The following is a 16,435-nucleotide window of genomic DNA, read 5'->3' on the forward strand; positions in this document are numbered from 1 at the left end:
TAAATCAGGAAATGATGTCAGTATATTGGAGAAGAACAGCTGGTTCTTACATTTCTTTTCCAAGCAGGTCAATATAAATCAATTGGAGAAAGCATTCTCATACTTAAAAAGAAACCCTTAGCAATATATGAGGATCTTAAGAAAAAAAGCTGAAAATCTATAGATATGCCTCTCTTTGGTACAAGTAGTGGTAACAATTCAAAAATAACTATAATTTTCCCTAAATTTAGCTCTCTGGAAAAGTTCAGAGTACTGATGAAGATGCCATGAAAACATTTTCCTCTGTGTTAAAAAAAAAATCATAATTAGCCAGGCCCACTGGCTTACCCATATAATCCCAGCACTTTGGGAGACTGAGGCAGATGGATCACTTGAGGCCAGGAGTTTGAGACCAGCCTGGCCAACATGGCGAAACCCCGCCTCTACTAAAAGTACAAAAATTAGCCAGGCATCATCAATGATAGACTGGATAAAGAAAATGTGGTACATATATACCATGGAATACTATGCAGCCATAAAAAGGAATGAGATCATGTCCTTTGTAGGGACGTGGATGAAGCTAAAAGCATCATCCTCAGCAAACTAACACAGGAACAGAAAACCAAACACTGCATGTTCTCACTCATAAGTGGGAGTTGAACAGTGAGAACACATGGATACAGGGAAGGGAACAACACACACCAGGGCCTGTTGGGGAGTGAGGGGCGAGGGGAGGGAACCTAGATGACAGGTCAATAGGTGCAGCAAACCACCACAGCACACGTATACCTATGTAACAAACCTACACGTTCTGCAAATGTTTCCTGGAACTTAAAGCAAAAAAAAAAAAGTTAGTGGGGCATGGTGGCACACACCTGTAATCCCAGCTATTTGGGAGGCTGAGGCAGGAGAACTGCTCGAACCCAGGAGGTGGAGGTTGCAGTGAGCTGAGATTGTGCTATTGCACTCCAGCCTGAGTGACAGAGCGAGACTCTCTCTCTCTCTCTCTCTATATATATATATATATATAATTGATGAAGAAGACAACACCGTACACCAGATTTTTATTTTGGTAGCAAATGCCATCAAAGATTTAGCTCCCAAAGGAGGAAGAGAGAGGCCCAAGAGTAATTGTAATGTTGGGTGCAAATGCCAGTGTTGATTTTACAATGCCACTGTTTTTATTGCTCTTGATGTTATTGTTATGGTTGGTATTATTTTTTTTGGTAGTTTGGTTACAAAGTTATATAAGTTTTTAGTGATCTATTACAATTATTTTCCCCTAGGTCCTGTTATTTTTACTGTACAGTTTTGCAGGATGTGTGATTTTTCAGAAACAAATACATAGCTAAAGCAGAAATGCCTATATATATATATATTTTTTTGAGACAGAGTCTCACTCTGTCACTCATGCTGGAGTGCAGTGGCATCATCTTGGCTCACTGCAGCCCTCCTGGGCTCAAGTGATTCTCCTGCCTCAGCCTCCCAAGTAGCTGGGATTATAGGCACATGCCACCATGCCCGGCTAATTTTGTATTTTTAGTAGAGACAGGGTTTCACCATGTTGACCAGGTTAGTCTCGAACTCCTGACCTCAGGTGATCTGCCTGCCTCGGCCTCTGAAAGTGCTGGGATTACAGGCATGAGCCACCGTGCCTGGCCAGAACTGCCTATATTTTGAAGGAAGACATCTCTAATCAGCAGTTTTCACACTGCAGTATGCATATGAGAATCACCTTTAGAGCTCATTAAAAATGCAGATTCCCAAGTCTTACCCTCAGCAACTGATTATATAAAGCTGAAATGGGACAGAGAATCACAGTCTGATGTCTCCAAGGCCTCACCTACTAGCCCTCAGTGCCTTCTCCCCAGTGAGGCAAAAGCACGAAGCTGCTGACATTCGGGAGTCAGAGGCTTTTGCATTGACGTTCCCTCTCACCTTGATGGTGATGTGCCCACGGACATTTTCCATTTCTCCCAGCATGGCTGATATCAAGGAGGATTTCCCAGAGCCGACAGGGCCCATCACAGCCACAAGTTGGCCTGGCATAATGTCCAGGTTCACACTGAAAGAGAGGAATGTCTTTGAAGGAGATAGCAGGGGTTGGGTATTGGAGAGTAGTTCAAGACACTTCTCTGAGTTTCCATGAAGTCTGGTATTAGGAGATTTCCCCTCAAGATTGGAAAATTTGCCTTGGATATACAAGACCCCAAAGTGCTTCTTTAATACTTTTCCTTTTTCTTTTCTTAGCTCTAAAAGGCTAGAGAATGAGCCCTGATGAGCCCTAATTTATCCAACTCATCTATAAGCTGTTTGTGTCAACTGTGCATTGCCAATGATAAAATTCTCCTAGAACTAACATGGTTACCCATTGAACAAGACCCTAGTGGGGGCCTGGAGATCTGGCTTGGTTCAAGTCCCAACCCTGACACTGCTGGGCTATGTTATCTTGGAAGGTCACTTCTTTTGGACTAAGGACCCCTCCTTTCTTACTAATGGGATTGGACTAGATTAACATTTCCCAAATTTAGCTACTAAATGTGTAACCTGGAACATTTGCTGAAAGTAGATTGCCTGGCCCTTCTCCTGAATATTTGACTGTATCTGGCTGAGTAGGGGCCCACAATGGGATAGGTTCCCGGAAACTCTGGGTGCTAACCCTGTTATTTGAGTTTTAGAACATTAGGAACATTAGGAACTTGTTCAGTCTTTCTGAATCTGCCCATTGAGGTGAATTTCTTCCAGACCTATAACAGTGCAGTGGAAGCCCTGCCCAGTTTCCTCTCTGGAAATGGAACCTGCTGGGTTAGGAGGGTTCAGAGCAGGTGCTCCTGCCCCAACTCATCCTGCGGCTAGCTCTGGAGTCCATGTTAAAGGCTATAGGAACAAGATAGAGGAGTGGGAAGTCAGGAGTATAGTAAGGAGACAGTAAGATGTGCTCAGTTGTGAAGAAAGAAAGGTATGGCCAATTCAGCCTCCTGGTGTACTCTGTGTGCTGTGCTCAGTGGATGAATTGGGTGTGCTATTACACATGGTGCTTAAGAGACACACTATGTGCAGAAGATACACACTAAGAAGCCAGATTCCAATGTTCCTGATTGCTATTCTTGAATGAATGAACTTATACTGAATTCAGGTTCTTGTGTTTGTCTTCTACCATACCCAGAGATGCCGGCCACTTGCCAACGCTGCACTACCTCCATCCACAATCTGCACACACAAATGTCCTCACGGGATCACAGCTGGATATTCATGGTCCCATAGTAGGAAAGCAGGATGGCAAATGCAGTTATCAGGGGAAAGGGCTGAGAACCTTTGCTTTTATCTCATCTCTCCAGGGGTTTATCCTGCACTAGTGTCTAACTGAAGACATGCACATAGCTCATTTCCCCAAGTATTCTATTACATGGAATTTTCTGAGAATAGGCCAGGCAGCGAGAATGCTAAAGAACGTTAGGATGGAAAGAAGGCAACTCACTCGTGGATTGTGGCTTCCGAATCATGTTCCCAGGTAAAGGAGGCCTCAGAAAACTGCACGGCTTTGTCTGTTGAGAAAAAGCCCTCTTTTAGTCCAGTGTAGGTCCTCATGTGACTGTCTGCCTTCACGTGTCTCTCTCCGCTTTCTCCATCAGCTCCCAGGATTGTTTCTGCTAAGTGCTGGCTTCTACGCTAACAGGAGGCAAATGAAATCTCCTAGAATGAGACCATGAGACCAGAAGTGGCCTGCATATGAAGTCCTTTTTTTTTTTTTTTTTGAGTCATGGTCTCACTTTGTCACCTAGGCTGGAGTGCAGTGGTGCAATCTTGGCTGACTGCCGCCTTGACCTTCCGGGCTCAAGAGATTCTCCTACCTCAGCCTCCAGGTAGCTGGGACTACAGGAATCCACCACCATGCCCCACTAATTTTTGTGTTTTTAGTACAGACAGGGTTTCACCATGTCACCCAGGCTAGTCTTGAACTCTTGGAACTCAAGCAATCTGACCATCTCAGCCTCCCAAAGGGACGGGATTATAGGTATGAGCCACTGCGTCCAGCCTAAAGTCCCTTTTGTTTTTTGTTTTTTTTGAGATGGAGTTTCACTCTTGTTGCCCAGGCTGGAGTGCAATGGCGCAATCTCAGCTCACCGCAACCTCCGCCTCCCAGGTTCAAGTGATTCTCCTGCCTCAGCCTCCCGAGTAGCTGGGATTACAGGCATGCACCACCATACTCAGCTAATTTTGTATTTTTAGTAGAGACGGGGTTTCTCCATGTTGGTCTGGCTTGTCTCGAACTCCTGACCTCAGGTGATCCACCCTCCTCGGCCTCCCAAAGTGCTGGGATTACAGATGTGAGCCACTGCACCTGGCTAAAGTCCTTTTTGATTCAGAACTCCCAAGCCTACTGGTAGCCCAGATTCCTGACCTATGGATACTCTGGGTATACTCTCAGGCCCTCTGTTGCCCAGTCCCCTTGTATGAATTCCACCTCCATATCTAAATCCTCCCCACTATGGATTCCAGTCCTATGCCCAGTCTGGCCATGGCTGGCCCCCAATCTTTAAACCTTCAGAATCTGAGTATTCTTTCACTCTAGGCTACCTTCCCAATCCCACACACTTGGCTCTATCCTGACTTCTGCTTTCTGGATCTTTTGCAGGATTCCCTGCTTATCCTTGGAAGAGCTGCCCCAGCTTTACTTAGCAATCTAGTTGAGCAATCTGCTCTAAGTGTAAACATAATTCAAATAAGAACAGTATGTATCTTATGCAAGCATAGGCTCAAGACAAATCTCCACGCTCTCTCTCAGTTTGCTGCTACTAAGCTCTTGTATTATCAAAATTCTGGCACCAGCACTGCGAATAAGTTTGGGAAGCAACTTCCAAATTTATTTACCAAAATTGCAGTCATGTCGAATGGCAGATGTGTCCAAGTCATCCCCTCCCAAGTACTTCTCTAGCCGCTTTGTGGAAACACTGGCCTAGAGAAGGACACAAAGGATCTCAAGAATTAAAGTCAGTAACAAGCACAAGCAGAGAGATTTTGACTTTGTCATTAGCCAATGATTTTCTATTTGCCACAACTGGCATCTCCTAATCTCCACCGAACTCAGCCCTGGAAGCTATCCCACCATAGACAGACGGAAGTGGATGCTCTATTTCAGTTCTTGAGCAAACTCATGGAGTTCAACTCTCCTGCTGTCTCTCTCCAGTCTTTGGCCCTAATTCCAGAAACTACCTCCTGCCTTCTAAGACAAAAACTTAACTTCTGTCCGGTTCTGGTAACTAGGCCCCTGGCTTTCTCTTATTTAACTGAGTCTATGCCCTGATGCCCATCCAGCATCCTAACTAAGCCACTCCTGGGAGCCTCTAAAGAGGAAATGGCTGTGGCATCAGGGGGACCCTGCACACTTCCACATAGGCCAGATAGCCAAAGCTTAAATTGCAGGTGAGGTAAGTGTTGGCAGAATACCCTGCAGTCCCTGGAACTTGAGAACTTGGGAAAATTTTGAGGCACTTCTACAAGGATGCTTCTCACCTACTTCCCTCTCTTCCAAGGAGGCTGTCATGAGACGGTTTTTCATTGCCACCTAGGCTCTGATGAGGTCTTAGGCTTTCTGCCTGTTCCCTCCTTAGGGTACAGAAGCAGGCTACAGAACCACTTAACTGCTGCATGGATCAGCTCCTCAAAAACAGAGTACCCCACTGCTCACATTGCATGGCCATCTGACCCTTTCGTTTTGTTTTGTTTTGAGATGGAGTCTCACTCTGTTGCCCAGGCTGGAGTGCAAGGGTGCAATCTTGGCTCACTGCAACCTCCACCTCCCAGGTTCAAGTGATTCTCGTGCCTCAGCCTCTCGAGTAGCTGGGACTACAGGTGCGTGCCACCACGCCTGGCTAATTTTTGTTTTTTTTAGTAGAGATGGGGTTTCACCATGTTGGCCAGGCTGGTCTCAAACTCCTGACCTCAGGTGATCTGCCTGCCTCAGCCTTCCAAAGTGTTGGGATTACAGGTGTGGGCCCAGCCACCATCTGACCCTTTTTGATTTAGTGTTATCCTGAGGACCAGGAATGCAGGGAGCTGATACCTTTGCTGATCTTGCTTTTGCTATTTATGCAATAAATTGTATCTAAAAAGATCCTGTTGCTTCTTTACCTGCCAAATCTGCCAGCTTTTCTTTACACCCTCCGGGACAGGGAGGCCTTCTCTTTCCCATGGTCTGAGCTCTCTGAAGCCAGCCACTTCGGGGATAAATGCAAGTCACCACACTCCTGTCATTCAGGCCTTCTCATCAGTCTGCTGCCTGTCCGGTGACCTTCCTCTGCAGATCTGGTACTTGTCGCATATCAGTGACTATGCTCAGTTTTCAGAACCCAGGTATTCCCTCTGGTCCATCCAAGGTTTCCTGAACTCCAGTCTCATTTTCTGATAGCTTGAGGCTCTCAATTTGCATTTGGTTTGACCAACACATGGGTTTATGCAAAGGGAGGGTCTCTCTTCTCCCTTTAGGCCATATTTGCCTAATGATATCTCAATACCTCAAGAGCCTTGGAAAAATATGAGAGAAATTGGGCTGGGAAATGTTCCCAGTACTAGGACTAAACATAATAATCTCATGAAATGCTTTCACAAGATTGTCTCCCTGTGAGGTAGATGAGATTGGTATGATTATCCTCATTTTATAGTTAGATAAACTGGGGCTCAGAAAACTCATGATTTCAGTAAGGTCAAACCATTGGTCTCCAGAGACCAAACAGATCTCTCTCTTGAAAGTTTACCAGCAAAAGTTAGACATGGGATGTGATATCCTGTCATTCTGGACTTCAAGGCTTTTAACCAGAGATAGGCAGTTAGCAGTGAGAGTGCCGACCTACCTGGAGCATGGAGGAGATCATCATGGGAAGCATGCTCAGGGGAAAGCGCAGGATATTGAAGAGGGTAATGGAGGTGAAGGCCTTTTGTGCATCCAAAATATTGTTGCTATCCACCAGGACATAAACAGAAAATGTGACCACAGATACCTGGAAAGGGCAAGGTCATGAGCAATTTATTCCTAAAAGGGACCAAGCAGCATTGTGCTAAGTTTCAGGAACACCGTATATCAGAGTTGAAGACGCCTTAAAGATCATCCAGCCTCCCCATGTTACAGATGAGAAAACTGAGCCCAGGAGAGGAGGAAATATCTTCCCCAAGGTCACAAAGTCAATTAATGGATTACTAGGACCAGAGCTCAGGTCTCCTGGATCCTATATCAGTGTTCCTTCCACTATAGACCTACACCACCTCCCAAAGAAGACAAGAAAGCCTCCTAAGCCAATCCTTCCTGATACCACATTCTTGCTGTGCATCCTGAAAAATTGTTCTGGGCTGCCAGACCACCGTACAGTACACAAAGGTGAAACTAGAGCTGGGGGTATGGTACAAAGGAGGAAAAGCAGCATGGGGCGGTGAGAGGGACAAGTCCCCTGGATCTTGCGGTCAGGCCTAGCGGTGCCAGCTAGTCTATCAAAAGTGAACTTCCTCTTCAGGAAGCTGATGCAGGTCCAGGTGAATACCCAGCCCATGGATCCCTCTGCTACTCACCAGGACTGGAGTTAACTGGAAGACGAATATTACTACACACTGTAGTTGAGTAAAGGCCAGCAGGTTCTTGAGCTCTTTCTTCCGGAGGTTTTGGACTTGGTCTCTGAATGAAGGTTCCCAGGCAAAATATTTCAGGATCTAATAAGTTGAAGAAAAAAATACAGCTCACATGATTGCCCCTGAAAGGGCACCAGGTATACCTGACCCACCCATGTTTTAAGATATAGTCCCCAAAATGTGGGGAATAGAAATCCAGATTATAAAGTATGATTACAGAAAGGTAGCTTGTATTTGTTGACAACCTACTATGTACAAAGCATTTTAAATACATTATCTCACTTTATAACAACCTTAGTATGACTAACTGTTCCAGTTTGCCTGGGACTAAAGGGCTGCCCAGGACACAGGCCTTCCAGTGTTAAGACTTAAAAAGTTCTGGGCAAATTGAGGTGAGTTAGTCACCTTACATTTGTAGAGTTATTATCTTCATTTAAACTGTAAGGAAACAAGTTGAGAGAGGCAAGGGAACCTTGCCAAACTTTTGGCAAGTTAAGCTACCCAGTGGTAGAGCTGAGATTCAAAACCAGCTCTCTCTTTTAGTTTTGCCACATTCATAGAAGGACATATCAGAGCTCTGTGTGGAGAATTAATAAGGAGTTAAAAAGGGGCTCTGTTTCATTTTTAAAAAGTTTAGGATAATGTTAAGATGCATTAATTCAAAACAATATTTAGTTAAAAGAACTTATTGGTCACCTCTGGAGGATGAAATACATTATCATGAAAGCTGGTAAATAGAGGGAAAGAAGCAAGCATTTATTCTGTCTATCCCATACAAACTTCATTTTAGGGTAACCAACAAGTTGATGAAAGATAATTCTTCTTCATAAAATTCCAGCTAATCAATGTCAAGGGAATAACAGAATTTAAAAATTTCACTCTTTTGCAATTCCTAATGAAATAACAGACCTAGGCAATGATCATAAAATTCTTACAATAGTGTTTTTCACCTTGGTGGCATATTAGAATCATCTAGGGAACTTAAAAAATATACATGTCTGGGCCTCACTCCCAGAGTCCAATTTAAATGGTTTGAAGTAGGCCCCCAGCCTCAGTGGGTTTTACAAACTTCAAATTTCTCAGGTGATTCTAATGTACTGCCAGCATCACAAACCACTGCTCTAGTGAAAGACTAGCAGGAAACCTTGTAAGGGATGGATCAGGCTGACACCGCCTGGGCCCACTCAAGTCACCATCGCTGCAGTTTGGAAGCACACAGCACCACTTGAAAGCAACCTTGTACTCCCACCCCCAAATCAAATCTAAATAAATCAAACTTTTAGATCTAACTATCAATTTACAGGAAATACAGGAAATAGGACAAATAACCTAGTTTTTTTGGAATGACCAAGACACACACACACACACACACACACACAGAGACAGACAGAGAGAGAGAGAGAGGGAGAGAGAGAGAGACTGTTGTAGATTAAAATCACTATCAATTAAATACCACGCATGGACATTTTTTGAGTCCTTATTCAATCTAACCAACAGCAAAACAAACAAAAGGCACATATGAGGCAACTTGGGAACTTTGATGGTATCAAAGAATGTTAATTTTTTTTGTAGGTATGATAATGGTATTGTGGCTATATTTTAAAAGTAAGTCCTTCTTTTAGAGATACATACACAGTATTTATGAATGAAATGACAAGATCTCTGAGATTTGCTTTAAAATAATCCAGCAAGTGTGAGGGGTGTGGGTTTATAGATGAAACTAGTTAGGTCATGCTGATAATTCCTGGAGCTAGGTGAAAAGTTCATAGGGGTTCATGATAGTCTTTACCTTTCTATATGTTTAAAAACTTCTACAGTAAAGTGTCAAAACAAAACAAGCTATTTAGGGTGAATAAATAGAAATCGGGGTTCAACGGAGGACCTGAGAGGGACAGGAGGACATGAAACAAAAGTCATGTGACACAACTGGCCCAGAAGCAGGAATCCATCGCCTCTACCAGGGTTTGCAAAGGCCAAGAGAGCCGCTGCTTCTGTCCTTACCCACAGAGAGCCACCTACGCTCAGATTCTCACCTTGATTCCACTAAGAATCTCATTCATGATCTTTAAACGTTTGTCTTTATTCTTCATATTTTTGACCTGCCAGGAAAAAAGCAAAAGAAAAACAATATACGCTTCCGTGAGACAGGGCTCAGGTTTGCTGCAGACATCAGGCTTCACTGCTACTTTGTGGCTGTCGCTTAGTAAGAACTTGAGGTGCCCAGTGATGGGATTCACCTCCCTCCACTCTCCTCTTTGCCCACTCTGCTTCTGTCACACCCATCTTCTTTCTGATCCTTGCTTGTGCCAAGCTTGTTTCTGCTCCATAGCCCTTGCCTGACGGTACCCACCTCCCAGGCTGTTCTTCCCCTGCCCTTCCCAAGGCTTTCTCCTTTACAGTCAGGCTTCTGTCATTCAGAGTTTAACTTAAATGTTCACTCCCCAAGAGGCCTTCCCTGAACTCATTGAAAATAACCACCCACTCACTCACTATCTCATCACCCTGTTGAATTCTCCGTATAATACTTATCATGATCTGATATTTTTCTTCTTTGTGTATTGCCTGTCTCTCTACCACCCCACCAGGTAGAATATAAGATCCATGAGAACAGGAGTCCTAACTCACTGCTGTGTTCTCAGAGAAGTAAGATATGCAAGAAATATTTTCAAAACAATTATTTGTAACTTGAATGCAAAACAAATGAGTGAATATATCATATACACTGTCAAGTCCACCCACCCAACCTGTGACTTCTGGCAGGACTGAGGACACTGTCTGCACGGAGCCCTCCCACCTGGTGGTAGCGGGGTGATTGCCAAGGCTCAGGCTGAAATTTGGATCACTCATGCGACTGCTCTCTGTGGTTGGTTTAGATTGCTATAATGGAGAAGCAGGGCCCCAAATCCCTGTTCTTAGGGCAGCCCAGCAGAGCAAGATGGAAGAATTATGTGCAGCATCTCTGGGGCAGCCCTTCCTTCCCCAGTCAGGCTCTTCCCTCTAACATGAATGCAGAGGAGTTTATATAAACCCTAAGAGTCGTCAGAAGATGAAAAGGGAACTCAGAGACAGCTAAGTACACTTGAGATGGTAGAAAGTCTTCCACCAGCTTTGCCTCGCCCAAACTCCCATTAAGAATTAGAGTAGAGTAAGAAAAAGGGTTTACACTTTAAAGAAAGCTTATATTCTTCTGGGTGACTTTTTCTTTACCTGAATGGTCTTACTCTTGGTGGACAGGATCGCATTAATTGGGATTACAAGCACCATCACCCCAACACCTGCTAAGACTGAGGGTCCCAACTCTCTCCATAGGAAGAAGATAGACAAGACAATCTGTAGAACACTTGACCACAGCATGTGCATGAAGTTGGTCACATCCATGAGCTTCTGGGCATCCACAGACATCAGGTTCACTGTTTCTCCAACGGTGTACTCCTTCCTGGCCAAGTTGGATAGGGTCAATGCCTAAAGATAAAGATTGAAATTGGGACCCATGGACAAAGCCAAGGATACTAGGGAGTCGAAGAGGAAGCTCAGGAAGTGAGATTACAATGGAAGGATGTGCTCCATATGGACACAGCTTCTCCAAGGCACTGTGACTTCTTGCCTCCAAATCTTACACATGGTGTTCTCTCATTCTTGACCACTCTTTCCTCTTATCCCCACCTTCCTCCAACTCTACCCATCCACACACTTCTTCGCCCAGAAAACTCCTATTTATCCTTTGGTGTCAGCTGAGATGTAACTTCTTGTAAGAAAACCACCCTGACTACCAAGTTGGGGTTAGATACTCATCCTGTGTACTCTCATAATATCCTGAGCTTATCTTTGTCATTACATTCATCACAATGAGCCATAATTACTTTGTTTTTTTCTGTTTCTCCACTAGATGTAAACTCTGTGAGGATGAGGGCAACACCTGTCTATTTCACTACTATATTATGTGGCTCATAGTAGAGAATCAAATACTGAAGGATGGAAGAAAAGGAGGGATGGATGGATGGAAGGAGAGAGGGAGGAAGGGAAGGAGGAAAGGGAGAAGGGAAGGAGGGAACCAGCATGTATTGATTTTGACCTCAGAGGCTTTTGATGTGGCAATGTTATTTGGAGTCATACTCTTATGAAGAGGTTGCAATCATTCCCAAGAAGGACGGAGAATTTAGAATGAAGAGGAAAACTTCAGACTTCATACTTTGAAGTAAAATAACTTTTGTAGGCTGGGTGCAGTGGCTCACGCCTGTAATCCTAGCACTTTGGGAGAATGAGGCAGGCAGATCACCTGAGGTCAGGAGTTCAAGACCAGCCTGGCTAATATGGCGAAATCCCATCTGTACTTAAAATACAAAAATTAGATGGGCATGGTGGCGGGTGCCTATAATCCCAGCTGCTCGGGAGGCTAAGGCAGGAGAACTGCTGGAACCTGGAAGGCGGGGGCTGCAGTGAGCCGAGATCGTGCCACTGCACTCCAGCCTGGGCTACAGAGCGAGACTCCATCTTGAAAAATAAATAAATAAAATCAAGCAAAATAAAAGACTTTTGTATTGTCAGGATTTTTCAGGCACTATCTAGATGCCTGGTCTTGTAATACGGGCTTCCTGTTCTCATGTTAGAGAGGTCAGGAGGCTGATACCCACAGGTCTGTCACTTACAATAATGCCTTGCACAAATGTACCACAGCACTGAAACCAACTTGCACTATGCCACCAAGGCACCATCTGGAGTAGGCTGCATCTTTCTAGAAGAAGGAGAGCCACATTGTAATTCCCACAAAGATAGTATACAGGCTACAAGTGGCCCATACTACTTCCATCTCCTCCTAGAAGCATTACTGTCATCTTAATCCACCAATACATTCTTTGGAACATATCGGGATTCTTGGCTGTACAGTAAAAAGAAGAAAGTTTTCTAAAATGTTAGACCACCAAGGTTCCAGAGGAATCAGCCCACTGCTATGCCTTCCCTTTGGTATGGAAGAGGGGAAAAAAAAAAACAAAAACTAACAACATTTAATTGCCCTTCAAGGTAATCACTATACATTTCTATTTTCAATAAATGTAGTCCCAGTAGCCCTTCTGTGGGGACAACTCCTGGCTATGTGATTGCAGGCATTGAAATTATCCAAGCCTGATTTTTCTTTGTAAAATAGGTATAATGTACTTATTTCACAGGGCAATAGCCCTGTGAATTGATAGTGAACGTAAAAAATTTTTCATAAGTAGTGAAGCATTGTCTAAACATATAAATTAGTAATTTTCTTCCCACTCTTCTAATAGCGATATTTATTTGAATAAAAGTATCATTGAGGGTTCTATTTTATAAATCTCTTTATTGATTGTAACAGTTGCAAAACCTGGAATATTAAGAATCAAAATAGTGTGAATGAATAATCACAATTATGAAAAAATCGTAGAAGTGTACTTTACTAGCAATGGCTGAGACAGGCTGGTTAGTGACCTTATAACCTGTAAACCAGCAGAAACTCAGTATCTCCACAAGGAATAAGAAGATTTTAAAAATCAACTGGAGGAAGGCAAATTCCAGTGGGGAGGTATCTGGGAGTTCAAAGGACTTGACCAGACTTCTGATCTCAAGACGCTTGGATTATCTGCCACTGTTTCTCAACGAACCAACATCTACTCAGGGAAGACAAAGACACAGTGGTGTTTCTAGAGAGGAAAGCAAAGGAGAAAAGTAGGAACTGTAATAGAGAAGTTACTATGATGGAACTTTCCAGTGTTGGAAAAAAAAGGAATAATGTCAACTAGTGTTCCAACTTATAAAAAGATTGGAACCTATCTCCTCCTGGATGAATTTTCTCAGCAAGCATGTAGTCACTGATCATAACTACTGTATTTTCATTTCTCTTTTAAAATTTTATTATTATTATACTTTAAGTTTTAGGGTACGTGTGCACAATGTGCAGGTCTGTTACATATGTATACATGTGCCATGTTGGTGTGCTGCACCCATTAACTCATCATTTAGCATTAGGTATATCTCCTAATGCTATCCCTCCCCCCTCCCCCCACCCCACAACAGTCCCCAGCGTGTGATGTTCCCCTTCCTGTGTCCATGTGTTTTCATTGTTCAATTCCCACCTATGAGTGAGAACATGCGGTGTTTGGTTTTTTGTCCTTGTGATAGTTTGCTGAGAATGATGGTTTCCAGTTTCATCCATGTCCCTACAAAGGACATGAACTCATCATTTTTTATGGCTGCATAGTATTCCATGGTGTATATGTGCCACATTTTCTTAATCCAGTCTATTGTTGTTGGACATTTGGGTTGGTTCCAAGTCTTTGCTATTGTGAATAGTGCCACAGTAAACATACGTGTGCATGTGTCTTTATAGCGGCATGATTTATAATCCTTTGGGTATATACCCAGTAATGGGATGGCTGAGTCAAATGGTATTTCTAGTTCTAGATCCCTGAGGAATCACCACACTGACTTCCACAATGGTTGAACTAGTTTACAGTCCCACCAACAGTGTAGAAGTTCCTATTTCTCCACATCCTCTCCAGCACCTGCTGTTTCCTGACTTTTTAATGATCGAAGTATTTTCATTTCTTAAGGAACAAAATGGGACTTCATCTTGGTATGGAGGATGTGAGGAACATACAGTTTCCTTGAGAAAGTTAACCCTTAAAAACAATGTATGGGCCAGACGCGGTGGCTCATGCCTATAATCCCAGCACTTTGGGAGGCCGAGGTGGGCGGATCATGAGGTCAGGAGATCGAGACCATCCTGGCTAACATGGTGAAACCCCGTCTCTACTAAAAATACAAAAAATTAGCTGGGCGTGGTGGCACGCGCCTGTAGTCTCAGCTGCTCGGGAGGCTGAGGCAGGAGAATCGCTTGAACCCAGGAGGTGGAGGTTGCAGTGAGCCAAGATTGCACCACTGCACTCCAGCCTTGGCGATAGAGCGACACTCCGTCTCAAACAAAACAAAACAAAACAAAACAAAACAAAACAAAACAAAACAACAACAACAACAAGAGCAACAATGTATCTGAGGGAAGATGAGCAAAATCATCTTAAGGAAATGAAAAAGCTTTCAGGTCTGCAGAATTCAGTAGTCAGCACAAATGTATTTACAAATTGAAAAAAGAAGTCAGACAGAGGAGGGCTGGGTTAGTGCTAAAGGTTAGAAAAAGAAGTTGCTAGGTGAAATTTGGTCTGGGGAGATGGAGCTCTGGTAAGATTGCAACTTGAGATGGATACACCAGGTCTCTGAGCTGGGTTTCATTAAGTATTTGAGTTAAATGTTGGTGGTTTTAAGAGTTTGACCCTTCACTAGCTTCTTTTCTGACCTTATATTCCTTTCCAAGGCATTTCACCTTGTCAAGAGAGGCAGGAAGAGATGGATGGGTAGCCAAGCCTTCAGGGCTGCAAGGTGGATCCTGAGCACCAGAACAGCTTGCAAGCTTCTCCCTGGGAAGTATCTTTTCCCTCCCGGCCTCTCCACCCATTGTCTGTGAACACACTTCTCATAATCTAATTTCAAAAGATACATCTAAAGGAGGCTGTATGGCCAGTCAAAATTAAGTGTTGAGATCAGTTATTTCTATCACATTTTCCTCAACCTTGGAATCAATGCTCATATTTACTGAGGGGATTTTCTTTGGCGATACCTGCCATATTCTGCTTACCTTCTTATATACAGAAGCCATGATAGCTGTCCGTACTTTTACACCCAGCTTGAAGCACAGTTGGAAATAACACTGAAGGCAGAAAGACTGAACGAGAGCCGCAGCGAATAAGAGGATTGCACAGAAATATCCAATCCACAAATATGTGTCACGGTCACTTGCAAAGGAGATCAGCAATCTGCCAGAGAAAAGCCAAGTTAGTTATACCCATAAGGCCTCCAAGGACGCCTCTCTCCTCATGCACAGCCAGCTAGACTATGCTACCTTTATACTGTAGGTAACAAAAGTGACCAGAATTGTCCAAAGACTTTGAAAGACCTAATCTCTACAGTTTTACCAGTGTCCTTTCTGTTTTGTTTTGTTTTTGATACAGAGCCTCACTCTGTTGCCCAGGCTGGAGTGCAGTGGCAGGATCATAGTTCATTAAGCCTCGAACTCCTGGGCTTAGGTGATCTTCCCACCTCACCCTCCTGAATAGCTGGGTCTACAGGCATATGCCATCGCATCCGGCTAATTATTTTCTCTTGTAGAGATGGGGTCTCGTTATGTTGACCAGCCTGGTTTCTAACTCCTGGCCTCAAACAATCTTCCTGCCTCAATCTCCCAAACTGCTGAGATTACAGTCATGAGCCACCATACCTAGCCTGGCGTTCTTGCTTTTACTTGGAGATGAGCAGCAAGAGCTTAGGGTTGATAACCCATGGCTGTGAGAATGGATAATGACAGAAATGCTCCACCTAGCTGCCACTGCAATGCTTTGGCCCTGTCTTTCCCTGCAGGTGGTTCACTCCATAGATCATGGCAGATTGTGAAGTCTTGTCAAGATTAACCTGAACCTCCCGTGGAAGGCTGTGATGGAGAGATGAAGTCAGTTACTCTCCAGAGGTATCCTACCTACCACTTAGACCTGGCTCAGCCCTTAGCAGTTTAACAAGAAAGAACCCCTAACAATTACCCGGCCCCCTGTGAGGAGACAGACATGGAAAAGAGAGAGGCTGAAGTATATATAATCATACATCTTGAAAACTGCCTGCGGTCTTCATGAACACAATGCTGTAAGGTTAAGGTAGAAGAAAATTATGAGCATTTTTAAAAAATGGGAATTTAAGAAAAGCCCCTGCTTGCATACACAGGGGCAAAAAGGAGGGTGGCAGAGGAGGCCCTGAAAGGACCATCTGAGGCCTGGAG

At 43.8% G+C, this 16,435-nt stretch overlaps 1 protein-coding gene across 1 annotated transcript in view; it reads right to left on the minus strand.

Moving 5' to 3' along the window:
* Nucleotides 1-16,435, minus strand: part of ABCC2 (ATP binding cassette subfamily C member 2) — a 59,954-nt gene that overhangs the window by 26,440 nt on the left and 17,079 nt on the right. Inside the window, exons 10-17 of the mRNA XM_055252099.2 lie at nucleotides 15,248-15,425; nucleotides 10,804-11,058; nucleotides 9,630-9,695; nucleotides 7,540-7,677; nucleotides 6,831-6,977; nucleotides 4,852-4,936; nucleotides 3,458-3,524; nucleotides 1,918-2,044 (exon numbers count right to left, since the gene is read on the minus strand). Coding sequence (XP_055108074.2) covers nucleotides 1,918-2,044; nucleotides 3,458-3,524; nucleotides 4,852-4,936; nucleotides 6,831-6,977; nucleotides 7,540-7,677; nucleotides 9,630-9,695; nucleotides 10,804-11,058; nucleotides 15,248-15,425 — 1,063 coding nt within the window. The remainder of the gene's footprint in view (nucleotides 1-1,917; nucleotides 2,045-3,457; nucleotides 3,525-4,851; nucleotides 4,937-6,830; nucleotides 6,978-7,539; nucleotides 7,678-9,629; nucleotides 9,696-10,803; nucleotides 11,059-15,247; nucleotides 15,426-16,435) is intronic.

Source organism: Symphalangus syndactylus, chromosome 2, assembly GCF_028878055.3.
Source record: "Symphalangus syndactylus isolate Jambi chromosome 2, NHGRI_mSymSyn1-v2.1_pri, whole genome shotgun sequence".
In the NCBI taxonomy this organism is placed as follows: Eukaryota; Metazoa; Chordata; class Mammalia; order Primates; family Hylobatidae; genus Symphalangus; species Symphalangus syndactylus.